The 14552-nt window shown below is 33.8% G+C and overlaps 2 protein-coding genes across 2 annotated transcripts; both read right to left on the bottom strand.

The window, feature by feature from the left end:
* Positions 1-6243: 6243 nt before the first annotated feature.
* Positions 6244-8324, bottom strand: TRIADDRAFT_62297 (uncharacterized protein; the record flags this gene model as incomplete). Its single annotated transcript, XM_002118218.1, has 3 exons — positions 6244-6360; positions 6512-6630; positions 8108-8324. 3 exons carry the CDS (start codon positions 8322-8324, stop codon positions 6244-6246), a joined length of 453 nt encoding a protein of 150 aa, XP_002118254.1.
* A 2842-nt stretch (positions 8325-11166) lies between these two features.
* On the bottom strand, positions 11167-13765 carry TRIADDRAFT_62296 (uncharacterized protein; the record flags this gene model as incomplete). Its single annotated transcript, XM_002118217.1, has 5 exons — positions 11167-11408; positions 11633-11694; positions 12098-12479; positions 12786-13112; positions 13579-13765. 5 exons carry the CDS (start codon positions 13763-13765, stop codon positions 11167-11169), a joined length of 1200 nt encoding a protein of 399 aa, XP_002118253.1.
* Positions 13766-14552: the final 787 nt, after the last annotated feature.

The raw sequence follows: 14552 nt of genomic DNA, 5'->3' as shown, positions 1-14552 counted from the left end.
TCCTGTGTAAAGAATTACATTAATGACTAACTATTTTTCTTATCATGGCACATCAGATATTGCAATGTTATAATATACTGTAAGAACGTAGCATATTCTTGATACTCCGTCATTTATATAGAAAGAATAAATCAAATTATGACTACACCATAATTTAATATTCCTCTTTACACCTAATACAGTATTGGTATCTAGTACCCGAATTTACATATATATATATTTAGCTTTAGATAATTTAAACATTAAAATACAACATAGCATTATCAATACGTGAGTAAATTTAGTATATCAGATCGAAAATAACTTTTCACAACAACAATATTATTGATCTTCAGTAGGTTTTATGGGATAGTAACCACTCCATTCTGGGCTCTTTAATTAATTGAGTATGCGTAATAGTCGTTTCCAATTGCTAAGGTACATGCTATAGCTGCTCCTACGCTAATGAATGCGATTACTACACCAAATGGTAGCGACTTAGATTCAGGGTGTGGAGTAGATATGGTTTTTACTTCGCGACGAGATTTTGATGACGACCATCTAATGTAGGCTGCAATGTTGCTTGTCACTAAGGCAGATAAATGTTAGTAACCGCCATCTAGAACAATTTTAAGAATTTATGTATTAGTATTACACAATGAATCTTATAGTTAATATAGAATATCAAAGCAATAAATCTACAGTAACAATATCATAAAAAATTGTACATGTATAATTTCTTGCTACTTTCGAAATTCAGCGATGTACGGCATGCACTAATCTTAGCAATAAGCATTCTAATTGATTATGATTTATAAACGTATTATTATGTATTTCACCGAATAACTTTATTTCTGGACGATTTTTCAATAGAATGCTTATATTATTATTAAATTGTGATACAACGAAATCGAAATTATCATTAATGAAAATCGAAAAAGTATTTCTTTCATAGTACTATTCCATTGCAAATTAGACTCAATAACCACGATATTAATCCCAATCATACCGACTATAAACACCGACTTATCGCTTAAAAAAGCTGTTATGAATATTTACTGCGATCTTTTTCCTAATCATTCAAGATTATAATATAAGGTAAAATATTTTATAATTTCTTAGGTCAATGATCATGCCATTTCTAATTTTAATAAAAAGATTCTACTCTGTTTATTGAATGATTGCACTCTTACTAATGTCAGTGAAAATTATTTTCCTACAAAGTACAATAGTATAATACTAATACAGTAATAAAATTTTTCAATTTAAAAAATATTGATTTTCAACAAAGAATAGCAATGCATATTTTGTTCAGTTATCCAAGTTACCATGAAGAATGTCAGGGTGAAAGTTTTTCCATCATTTCATACCGAGCGCTTCTTTATTTGAATCTTTCAATTTAAGTCATCTCTTTCACTATAAAGCATGAGGTATATACGTGTATAAATCCCATTTTACTTTACCTAAGATTTGGCAAGGATAGGAATCTAACGTATGCCAACTCCCTACAATCTCCCATACAAACTGGTCTGATAACTTCGAATTAACATGTCAAAATAGCAACTAGCATTGATGCAAATATACGCATAGGTCATCATCTCATTCGCTATGCTTGCTATCTTGCAATCGATAGCTTAACCAGTCGATATCCACGGGGTCTAATTTAGGTAAAATATACAAGGGCCGGATGATGGTATGTTTGCTCAACAACAAATAGTTGCGACAGATCTATATAGTGCTAAGCATGTTATTGATGAATAAAGTACGGTCAATACTGTTACTAGTAGTATTTGTTGATTATAGCTAACGATATTATTTTCACGACTACAACAACTTCCTTCATTTAAACAAATATGTGTAGAAAATAGGCCTAGCTTAGAATGAAATAATTAATATTTATCTATGCCATAGGCACAACAATAATTTACAAAATTCTTTTCCTTTTTATCGCAACCATGAGCTACTAAAACACCGGTATTTTTAGTCTATGTTGGAACTAATCAGCCTTGCTCTGAATCGATATAAGGAAAGCACGTGTCAAAATTAAGGCTGGACGAGCTAAAAAGTGGTTGAGTTTTCTCAAGTTAATACAGATTCCAAATTATTTGCATCGACATAATAAAACTCAACCCCATTAATGACAGGCGATATGATATGTAATTCATCATTGAATCGGTGATATTTCTATTCCGTGGTAGACTTCGATGCTAGCTATCTACGACTACACTCTATTCAATCGAACCATCGACCAAGAAAAAATTCTAGCTTTCCATGCTCTACCGTGGTCCTACCTTGAAGCGGGTTATTGCTGCTGCTTTCACGGTGCACATACATCATCGAGTATCTTGGATTGTTCATCGTGGTAGTTTTATTGGTATACCAATGATTATTGTTTCTTGATTCAAATGGATTATAGAAATGTCGTAGTTGTATCGCAGAACGAAATGCCAAGATGTATGATATTATCTGTCTGCTATGAGCACATGGATTTACGTCAGTCCAGTAGTAAAGTAATCCTACTGACTATGCAGTCGCATATCACCATATTTATCAGCAAGAGGCTATTTCTACTCTACTCTCCAATTTAGTGCAAGAGAAGGTAAATCTATATGAAATTGATTCGTTGTGCTATCTAACCCCATTCGATTAGGAATGGCAGTCAATAAGCACATTACTGGGTAGGTAAGTTTTCCAAGAGCCGAAGCTAACAAGTGAGGGATTAGCGTAATTTTAAAGGAAAGCCTTGTTCGCTCTGTCTGACTCTTTAAACTAAAATTATGGTCAATAGAAGGGATAGTATGATTTTCACAGGGCTAAAAGTGAGCAATAATTGAAGCTAACATACTTATTACAGTATCTGATCATTCCAGATTAACAATTATAGTAAATAGAAAAAATAATATGATTTTTTTCAAAAGGCTGAAACTGAGCACCATTGAAATCTAAGCATTTATTGCGTTATCCTACACTATTACAGTACATTAAAAATTACAATAAATGAAAGGGATTATGTGGTTTTTCAAAGAGCTGAAAATAAATGTTATTGAAATTAAAGGATCCACTGATCATTATGCTATCCTGCCATATTCCATAAGAATAATGGCCAATGAAGGAATGATATGATTTTTATAAAGGCCTGAAACTAAGCATCATTACAATCAAAATGATTTATTGCGCTATTCGACTATATTTACATTTAAGAATTATATTAAGTGAAAGGAATTATGTACTATAATTTTCCATATGGGCTGCAGCTTAGCATGGTTGAAAGTTAAAGTATTCAATACGTTATCTGACCATAATTCTCATCGGCTAAGAATGACGGTAAATTAAGCATTTATTGCGTTATCCAACGGCATTGCAATAAGAATTAGAGTCAATGAAGGGGATTATGTGATTTTTCGAAGAGCTAAAAATAAGCACCATTGAAATCAAAGCATTGACTTCTATATCCTACTCTATTTGATTAGTAAATGAAGGAATGTTATGATTTCTTCTAGGGACTAAAAGTAAGCATTCATTACGTTATCGGACTATACAAGTATTACATTAAGAAGTATGGTAACTGAAAAGGATTATGTAATTTTTCTAATAGGGTTGCAACTTAGCATCCTTGAAGTCAAAGTATTCAATGAACTATCTGACTAGAATAGGTTAAAAAATGACGGAATGATATGATTTTTTCAAAGAGCTGAAACTAAACATCATCGAAATCAAAGCCGTCATGACGTTATCCGGCTATATTCCATTAATATCATTTTTTAAAGGGCTGAATCTAAGCACCATTGAAATCAAATCTTTCACTACTTCATTTACCCATACAATTTATTCAAATTCAGAATTACTACGAATTGTAGGATTATGGTTTGCAAAAGCTGAAAACTAAATTAAACTTATCGTCGATGATTGAATTTGCTTGATAAATTTGAATGATATTCATCAACTTTGATGATGACTGTATAATTATATCGCCTTATTGGGAGTAAATACATTGGTATAACTCTATTTATTTGCTACCACGAACTGCACCTAAATGTAAGTAAATAACTTAACTCAAGATAGAAAAATTTCTCAATTTTCCACGCGGACAAATTGCATGTTAGCCTTGAGCAGCGTCCTACTTGGTTCGATCACAGCCTATCTTCATTGATAACCGTATAGTGGCAATACTGGGCGTCCCACACTCTTGTTGCGTGTGATAAGAAATGGCGAACGTCGCATTTCTAGCGATATAGACTAGAGAGATTTCAGCAGCAGGAAGAAGGGCGGCAAAATTGGCCAGATTCATCCACTATGGGTCCAGTACTGTAGTTTAGAATAGTTTTATATCGTATCAAAGTTTCTCGTTTTCACAGCCAAGACGATAGCATGATAACGAAATATGCGCTAGAAATAATTTATCGGTATGCGATAGCAGATAAATTTCTATCCTTAGCAATCCGATCTTGATCTTATTTTCATGTCTTTGATGCTAATTTAATCTAATTTTGATAGTATAAACAAATCAGTTGATTTGTAATAGGTGGAAACGGTATAAATCAATCAAAATTGGCACTAAATTCTGGAGGTATTTCAAGAAATTGCTTGTGACAGTTTAGGGATTTTATTGCTCGGTAGGGCGATACTGTCTGCCATGCTAATATCGTACAGTGACGAGCGACTATCGATGAATTCTAATTCCATATTGACCAGCAGAATAGCAGACTACTCGTATTGACATAGAGTACTCCATTGTATCGTATATAGCATGAGGCCTATGCAGTACAAACTTTAGTTAATATAAGTGTAGTCTAGCTATGGACATCTGGAATTGATTTGAATAGTCCGATGGCAATATCTTTTTATGTCGCCTAGAACGATGGCCATAGCCATCAAGCAGTCTAACAAATTGCAATAAAATCTAACGCCTAAATAGGTAGACCGATACAATGACTGACCGTGATAGTGGTTGTTTGAATTAGGTGAAAAGAAACATGCCTGTGTAGAATGATATCAGCGAAGGAAAGGATTGCCACCAAGATACATTGTCGTTTTATCGCAGTTTATCCTACAGCATGTCGATCAGCGGCATATCAATTTGACTGTCCCACTGCACTAAACAGTTTACTTTTGGTAAGTCCGATAAATAGCTCTTGAAATGCTTCTATCCTACTACTTACTCGGCTGTACCAGTGCTTGACATCTGGAATAATCTCTCTCTTTTTAAAGTAGTACAATATAGCCCTGATTTTATAAACCGGAAGTAAAGTGCATTTGCAAGAGATAAACTACTTATGCCCGTGTAATAAATAATTGGCATTGTTATATTGCAGTGGTATCGGACTGTTATCAGTTTTCTCTTTTTATCATCAAGATCCCTGTACCAATGTGCTGATTGAAGAAGAGCCGCGAATACATTGCATTTGAAGGCTTGCATGAAAAAATAACATGCTTTTTATTATCATTATTTTGATTTCAATTGAAAAACAGGTACTCTATGTTGTTATGTGATGTATAATAATGAATTAGAAATGAAAGTAGTCTTTAGTTTTACGAAGAAAAAATAACTTGAACATATTACGATAACTATTGCCAGTGTTTAGCGGTAAGTATCCAGACTCGAAGCGATCACGACATGTGCCTGGCTTGAACAACAACATTTAGTATATGTCTATGTCAATAGCAAGAAAGCTTATTAAAATACAATTACAGCACTGAAGAGGATAACAATCCTGATGACGAGTAATACTTCCATCTGAAGCATCCTACTGCTACGTCCATACTTTAGGGGCAAAATGTTGCAATCGTTGCAATTAATCGCATATTTAATAAAACAAACCAACTGCGGCATTAAAAGATTATAACTGCATCTTCAGTAAATAATAACCAAATACAGTTGACAATCAAAAAAAACTAGCAAAATTCCATCACCATAATAAATTGCAGAACAAACTTCATATTGTACAGTCATTAAGTGTTATCGTCCTACTAGAACTGATTCTCAAAATTATTCCCGCAAAAATCATCCGCTGTATCGAAGAAAATACAGCTCTTCCACTAGCAAAACTAACTTAACTGTGCATTATACTGCACTTGTATCTGAACCCCATAGTACACAGTAGTTGATAAAGCAATGGTTTCAATGCATAGAACATGTTGATGAGATTGAATGGAAATTATGCATACAAAATTACTTTTCAATTGCTAACAATCAATGTATTTAGCCACAGTACTATACATTTGCGCACTGTATAACACTGATAAATTATTTAAAGCAATTAGTTTTTATCTACCCAAATTTTTCATATTGACTCTAGTTAAAGACATAAGCGCTGCAACAGCGTCCGTTTGAGAGGCTACCGAAGGACTCGTCGTTGCTTGATTAGCTGGAACCATTTGCTTCTAAAAATGGAGGTGATCGAAGGAACGAATTGCAGATGTTACTGCAATATGGGTGCTTCATCATTAAACTAGGAAGATTCGCTAGCTGTTGACTGTATGGGTGTTGGAACCTATAATAATTCACTTTTAAATGCAATATACTCTTCATTACGTCCATGCCAGATCGGATTAGGATTTCTTCTCTTCGTTCTGGTGGAACTTCGGGAAAAATTTTTCCTAACCATTCGCACCAATAATAACAAGCGTCATCTTTTGGGAAATTTCCATCCTCTATGAATATAAAGGTAAATATTTATTTTATAAACGTACTAGATTCGCAAGTTACCAACTGAATATAGTCGCATAAACATTTTAGAGATGTATAACTAAGCGCTCCCAACTTTGAACATTAGATAAGCAAAGTTCCTTATTTATTTTCCAAGACACTTTGAAATAAATGTAGCATAAGAACGACAATGAAAATAGTTGTCATCGCCATTACTGTAGTTGATATTTAGTTTACTTGCGCTTTCTTAAAATTTGTAAACAATTTTTCAATATGTTTTGTTCATATTTCAGTATACTGTAAAGAAATAGTGATAACGTCACAAAAATTACCGAAAAGGAACTCAACTACTGACAATTCGCGAACAGCTTAAAATGACAGTATCTCGTAAAATTTCTTTATTGTCGATCTTCATTAGAGCTCATTATTATTCACTTGGCTAAGCAATAACAAAGATCATTTCAGAATAATATCAATCATAGGCGCTAATATTTTTCTATATTAGCATTTCGGTATGATTGGCTAGCAAATTGGAAGCTATAACTAATAAGCCAAGCGAGCTTTCACCTATACAATGCATTACCGTGTTGGACTTGGGCATTACGATAGACTTAATTGCTAGAATGTCTACCATGTTTTACTAGCTAATAGTAGGTCCATAAATTGATTTGCCTATTCTTTGATGTTACAGTAGTAAATTTCTCCCATCAGTGTTTTGAAATTCTCTAGACAGACCGCTGAATACCTGACGAGATATACTAGTAAATTTCCAAAAATCACAGGCTAATTCGCGTAGTACTAGTAGAACATTTCACAATAGCACCTATGTACAGTATTGCCAAATTGTCAATTCCAACAATCCTATGGATAATAGATTAGCTCGGGACGTCTTAATTGTTTATCTGCTGTTGATGTATGACAATATATGACGAAAATTTCTACGAAATTTAGCCGGCAGAATACCAACAGTACAAATTTTGTATACATATACTGTATACAAAATGAGTATATACGTATTACGACGTGGTATTTCAATTTACGCGTATAGCACAATACAGTGAAAAATACAAATACGTACAGTATCTGAAATAAAATCTATTCGATGAAATGACTCTCCCAAGATACCGTCCCCTACTACTTTGAAGCGTAGAATAGCATATAATACTAAAAAAACCCTGAACAATCCTCTATGCAGTTCATTTCAGCCATTTACAGCAGTTAATTGACAAAAATAGAGGATAATTAGGAGGTTCGAATTCAATGTACTATCAAGTAAGTCAAAGTGCAATTTAATTTTGTGAAATGCTACAGCTTGAAAGAGTACTGTCACTACCTGTATCACAAAGCATTCAGTAAAGTATAGCTTGTAATAAGACATGCATCATGACCATATTTCCTTTAGGCAACAACCTTGCATTTTTATTTTATTAAAAGGCATTTTCCGAAGAAAGGTATAGTTTGTATCGTTTTATCAAGACCTACCGTGTGAAGCGAATTCATTGGAGTTGTACGAGTCAGAGTTGCGCTTTTTTTTAAAATATTCTTTGCACTTATCACAATCACATTCATTGTAAGGACAAGTGGGTTTATGATCTTTAACTGGAATCTCGATTCCATGTCGTCTACATCTTGCACACATGGGTGTTTTACGTTTCTGTTGTGGCTTAATGCTATGAACTTTACGATAATTATCCGCCATTCCCAACGCAAGCTTCCCACTTTGCAATTCGAGCAATCACGACGCGTAACCAATAGCGCACTTGAAGCATGGATCCCTTCACCTTCAATCACGCTCGTATTTATACCGTCAGTTTATTCACCTCAGGCTAGACGCAATTGACGCTATCTTTCAAGGCAGTCCAGTAGATCAACAAAAACGTCAGATAGCGACGGTATCTGACGTTGTACGCATGATTGGGGACTGTCATGGGCGTACCTGGGATAGAGATTTTCACCTGTATCAGTTGGTATCAGTAAGTGGGTGTCGATAGAATAACGCAATCTTCAACGATAAACATTATCGCCTGTATTGTACCTTGAAAGCGTCGTCGGATCTTGACCTACGATAGGCTATTACGACTGATTGCTTACTATGCATGACCGAGGCTATCGTACTGACCGGACAGCATTGGGACGATAACAACATTACAAAATACTCTTCAACTAGCATACGAAAGCACACAGCAATGAAATCATTTTGCTTTCTTTGCTAGGAGTAGTATACAAATTTGCTAGTGCTCAACTTGAGCAAGGACTGAAAGATGGCTTCTATCAATTCTGTCATCGCTGGAAATGCTTACTGAATTAGGACCATTTCAAATACGATCATGAGTTACCATTGGTAAAAATTGCATCTTCTAGTCCTCAGTCAATTACCCTTCTCACGGATACTGCAGTCATTGGTAGTCTACCTTATCGTACCTTCGCCTTTATGGATCGATGAATATCTTATCGACTGTGTACGGTACAGACGCTGGAGATAAAAAAAAAAGTCATTGCTGGTTGTTGGGGGTATTCCATTTATTGAAAAGCACGCAAGAGATTAAAATCGAAAGCCCAAACTCTGACAGCCCTAATGACAGTTAACAACCAATTGTGTCCCAATCAAAACCCATAGTGTGTGCTCACTTGGGCACACGCGTGGATTTTCCCGCAGCTTGTAATTTTTCCCGTGGTATTTGTTTAGAAATCACCTCTTGTTTCAAGGTACTTCTTTGCAATAAAAAAATGGCTCATTTCCACAAAGGACTGGTATATTGATTGGCAATAAAACTCTTCTTATGACTATGTATGAAAACATAGTTATAATATAATCGAAGTGAGTGTATATTACCTCAGTCATGGAAGAATAGAATTTCACAGTCCAAGCAATACCGTCAAATTGCATGAGTAATTAAATTATATAATTACATATAGTGTATTTAGGCGTCCATCATCTTGGCTAGCCTAAGTAGCCAAACAGCGCAATAAATTGATATACTGCACCGAAATATCTGATTTACAAATTCAATCTTCGGTAAAGTAATGCTTTGTGCAAAATCGGATAGAACAATATCACGGAAAAATGTGAAACACGATACGTAAAAATATTAACCTCACCTGCAATATACAAGTACTATTCAGTATGACTCTCTGTACCATATTCATTTTATCCCAAAATGCGATACAAGTTATATATAAATCATGAATTGTACTTTATTATTCTGAGTAAGCAAGGTACAAAAATACAAATTCAAATATTTACTACGGATAGAATGGTGCACGTGCGCTAGAGAAAAAAAAGGACAACTATCACTAACTTGCTACAACTCACTTCATCAAAGGCTGCCTCATGAATAGACAATAAATCAGGGACTTCTTAGAGGAAATTCTTCATGACTTTACTGTGATAAAGTGCCAATTTTAAATACAATCCTATGTTGCCAAGACATTAACACGATCTGAGGGAGATATTTTTCCTAATTACACATTTTTGATATCAATGCGTCTACCTACATTAATACTTGCAAGTCTCGCATCCATCGATAACTTATCTAATCGCGAATCTTTTTCGAACGCATTTTTTGGTATTTCGTTCACAAGAAACTATTCTGACAACTGTACTTTATTTCATGTAATATCCTCATATGTAGGTGTTGTGTCTATCATACTAATACAGGTCGTTACAAAACTGCTTAAACTTGTCTATTTCATTGACTTACTGGCATTCAACTGCTTCCAAATTAGTTAACAATTTCAATAATTCCATTAATTGCATTATGACGTTTCCAAATTATAGATGTAGAACTTATGAAATTAAGTATCAGAGCCGATTCATGACATTGTTACACTAGACACAGGGTTAAAAATGTTGCCTATCTGCACAGTGAAGTCAAGTTTATATATTAAGGCAGAGTTTCCTACTTGTAAATCTTTCCAATGCGGAAGTACTGGACAGATAGCGTTTCAGTACACGTGCACTGTAATTGAGCCATACCATGGCAGGGAAATGACGATTAAAAATCATATCCTAATTCATAATTAATTCATAATGGGAATTTATTTGTCGTCTTATTATACGAGCCTATTAAAAACACTTCCAATACAGCATCCGAACCAGACTAGTAAATTATCTTACAATGTCATCGCAGAATCGCATATTGCGCGTATGGATATTCTATAGGCTAAGATACTATCGTCTCACCCGACGTACATAGCGTTCCAAGTAAGTAAATACCCATTTACTGTAGTGCTTTATCTTCTAAATGAAACCTGATAACTAAAATCGCTAATCCTGTTTTGAATTTTCCTTGTTGGACAATATACATTATACTGTATGGTACACGTTGTGTCAGTGAAATGATTACATTACAATGATTAACAATATACTTGTTCTATCAATTGGCAGCAAAATAATAATTATCTTCGACATGGAACGACATGTATGACCGTCGCATTAACTACCCTTTTGCTTATTCAGTAACTTCAAGCAGCATAGTGTCATGCAGTAATTTATTATTCATGTATTGCCGTTTATTCCTTCCTATACGTTAAAAGTAATTTCATTCTTGTTGCTTAACCAGATGATAGTGCCTCCTCTTAATTGTTCGTTTGATATATAAAAAGATGACACTTCCTACACCAGAAGCCATAATTATTATTAATACCACTGCCAGAATGTAATTTGGTACTAATTTTCCACTGGCTCCACTTGCTTGACTATGTTCACCCTTTAAAGTTAACCAACGCAAATGAGCAACAATCAACACAGTAGCTGTAGAGGAGATATGCTGATGACAACCATCTTAAATAAAACAATCGAAATTCGAGTCAATAATATACCTTTTGTAATAGAAAGTTAGGCATTCAATTAATTTCTATTGCGGAAAGCTTATAAATTTTACTATTCTAAGTGAAGAATTATGATGTAACGGATGACGATATTTCTGAGTAACTGTAAGTAATAATATCACATTAGCTAAAATCCATTTAAACTTTAAATGACGCAAGTACTTTACTTTCAAATACCTGTTCCAGTGCTATCGCTTCGTTTGCTTCGTGAATAGTATGGCGCTAACTTGGTGCCGTTACTAGGATTCAGTTAAATCATGTAAAGAAGATCAAGTAACTATATCAATTCATTATGTTACCACTTTTCTAACTTTTTATCATTAAATGATTAAGCTACTGTTAACATAACCACATCGATGGCACTGTGCTCTCTCAATATATAATGTTCAAATGTAAGTAATATAAAATAAAATATCTGCCATATTAATAGAACAGTAAACTAGTCGCCAACCGTAGATAATTATGCTGATAGAACGGCATTTGTTGTCAATATCAATTCTTCGAAAGACTGGACTATTACGAAATAGGATACCTTACTTCTCTACTTTAAAGTTGATGGAGATTTTCGTCTTAATTATATACCAGTAGCAGTTACCATTTATAATTCAAAATAAATTTAGCAATACAAAAAGATAATAGTACCTCTCATTAGGAAATATGGATGTGTAAGTTCCATTATATTGCATATAGCAGCCTTGAGTTGTTTGCCACTCTAACACCATGTCAACGTATGTTTCATTAATAAAATCTTCGAAAAATTCTAAAGAGCCACATACATCGACCTGTTCAGTGAATAAATCTTGTAATTTTAAATTAGTTAGGCCTTTATACAGAGAGCTGTACATTTCTTTATGTACTCTTGAGCATAGAATAGCCTCTAGATTACCAACACTGCCAAAAGCTGAAGATAAGGGGGCAATCTGATGTTGACAGTGGAATTGGCGACCAAATGATAATGCCAATACTTGATGTGTAATTATATAATTGTTGCTGTGTAACTGAGAAATAAACTTGACGCAAATATCTGGAACAAATCAAAGAATCAAATAGAACTATTACTTAGTTGTCATAATTTATATGAACTATACGTCTATAAGAACCAGATACAGTATACAACTATACGTACAGTATACGTATGTAACCATGATGCAACACATAAAAATAAATAAATCGAGAACATAGCACAAGTATGGGCATGTTGCATGCTATTGATTGGGAACATTATATTGCATTTTTAACATAGTCCAATCCTTTTTAGATAATGGTAAATTGCTTTCATAAGCTTACAGACTTTCGTAACCAATTTAAGATTAGTACGGTCAAGAATCACCTGATAAATTACATGGTCGTCTATAATATGGCCAGGATCCAACTATCTCCCATAAGCATTGATTGGAATAATGACGAGACACTGAATGTTCTTGGCTTTGCTGTACATAGGTGTGATTAAGCTTTCGTAATTTTCGTGGGACTTTAAAATTTCTAACGTAAAGCGGTATCAGAAATTTATACTGGTAGTGTTTTTGGCTGATAGTGGGTGCAGTATCTTCTATCAATCCTCTAAACCTATCGTATAATTTTGTCACACGATCCAATTGATTATGACTTAATAACGATTCATTTCTAGATGCATCTTCTAAAATGGTTCTTAAGTACCCTAGCAAATTTGATGACAATTTTATAGTATAAATTAAAGCAACATCCTATGTGACATTCACTAACATAATACCTATATTTCTATCTTATATTACAATAGTTTATCTATTTCATAACGTATAGTCGCTATCTACAAAAAGATTTAGGAGGCAAGCAAGCTAATAATAATTCAGTAAGGGAATTTTATTTAGACTAATAAAAGACTTGTCAAAGGACATTTTGCATTCTACGAGGTAAATTGAAGTCAGTTAATCTAAAAATGGTAACCTAATCTGTATTCGACAATAAAATAACAGAATACAGGAACATTCTAACAGCAAACACAATTCTACCAACGTTAATCGAATCATTTTTATACATATTTTCTCTATCATTAACTGTCGTGATCTTGTGAAAATTTAGCCAGTTCAGAGTTTGAACTTAAATTATCTCTCGGATTCGCCTTTTGTATATTACTAGGATCTTACCTTTAGTAAAATGAAATGACAAGGTACTATCAATGATTATCTCTTGCTTGATTGCGCTGTAATAGTCAGCCAGACCTTCGATGGCGTAAATCATTCGATCATAATCGATGTGAGCACATTGATTTTGCCTAATAAGTAAAGTTAATATAAGAACGAAATCGGGAAAAAGTTTAAACGCTCTTACCATTTTAGCTAATTAAATCGCTTCTAATGTAGTTAAATAGCTAAGAAAGCTTTTGAAGAATAACGATTTAACTTAATATATGTACACACATTAAATTGTACCGTAACCAATCCGTCCAGAAATTATGCAACATCCATATCAATACCACCTATATTGCTACGAAAATTAATTATTAAACCTGGCACATAAAGAATGAATGCATTAGTAATTCTGTTCTTTATAGAGTTGAATACAATATATTCTTTGCTAAAAATAGACTAAATCTAATAATTTATGCCCTTGGCTTTCAAAACAAAAAAATGCATAGGAACCGTTGCACAGCATTTAAAAATAGAATGCTTCTTAATTACATCTGTGTATTAGATTGAGCTATATTAAATTGGAAGCTGTCGAACGTTAATTGGAAGTATTTGTGATGAGTGGAACACCATTGCGGCTATACTGTATCTGTCTTGAAACTGTTGTAGTAAAATTATATGCTTCAGGGTGTTAAATTATCCTCTCAATCTCATGCATTGTAATCTATGTATACAGCTGCTACGAATCTTGACCACTTGATAAACTTAATTAACGACAATAGTTTTCCACTTTTACTCTAACGTATAATGATAGAGTGCAAAGTATTATTTGTGTGTACTATTAATCTTCCGATCGCTAAAGTAAATGTTTCCCTATACTATCCCGACTACTCCTTTCTTTCAACCTAAAGAGCTTCTTCGTTACTAAATTCCTCTGATGAGTTTACGAGAAGATAAAGGATATCATAAAATCTACTCCCTTTACAAATTTT

The sequence above is a fragment of the Trichoplax adhaerens genome, genomic scaffold, assembly GCF_000150275.1.
Source record: "Trichoplax adhaerens TRIADscaffold_40 genomic scaffold, whole genome shotgun sequence".
NCBI classification, from domain to species: domain Eukaryota; kingdom Metazoa; phylum Placozoa; class Uniplacotomia; order Trichoplacea; family Trichoplacidae; genus Trichoplax; species Trichoplax adhaerens.
Note: the sequence above shows the minus strand (reverse complement) of the source record. Positions and strands in the feature narration are given on the sequence as shown.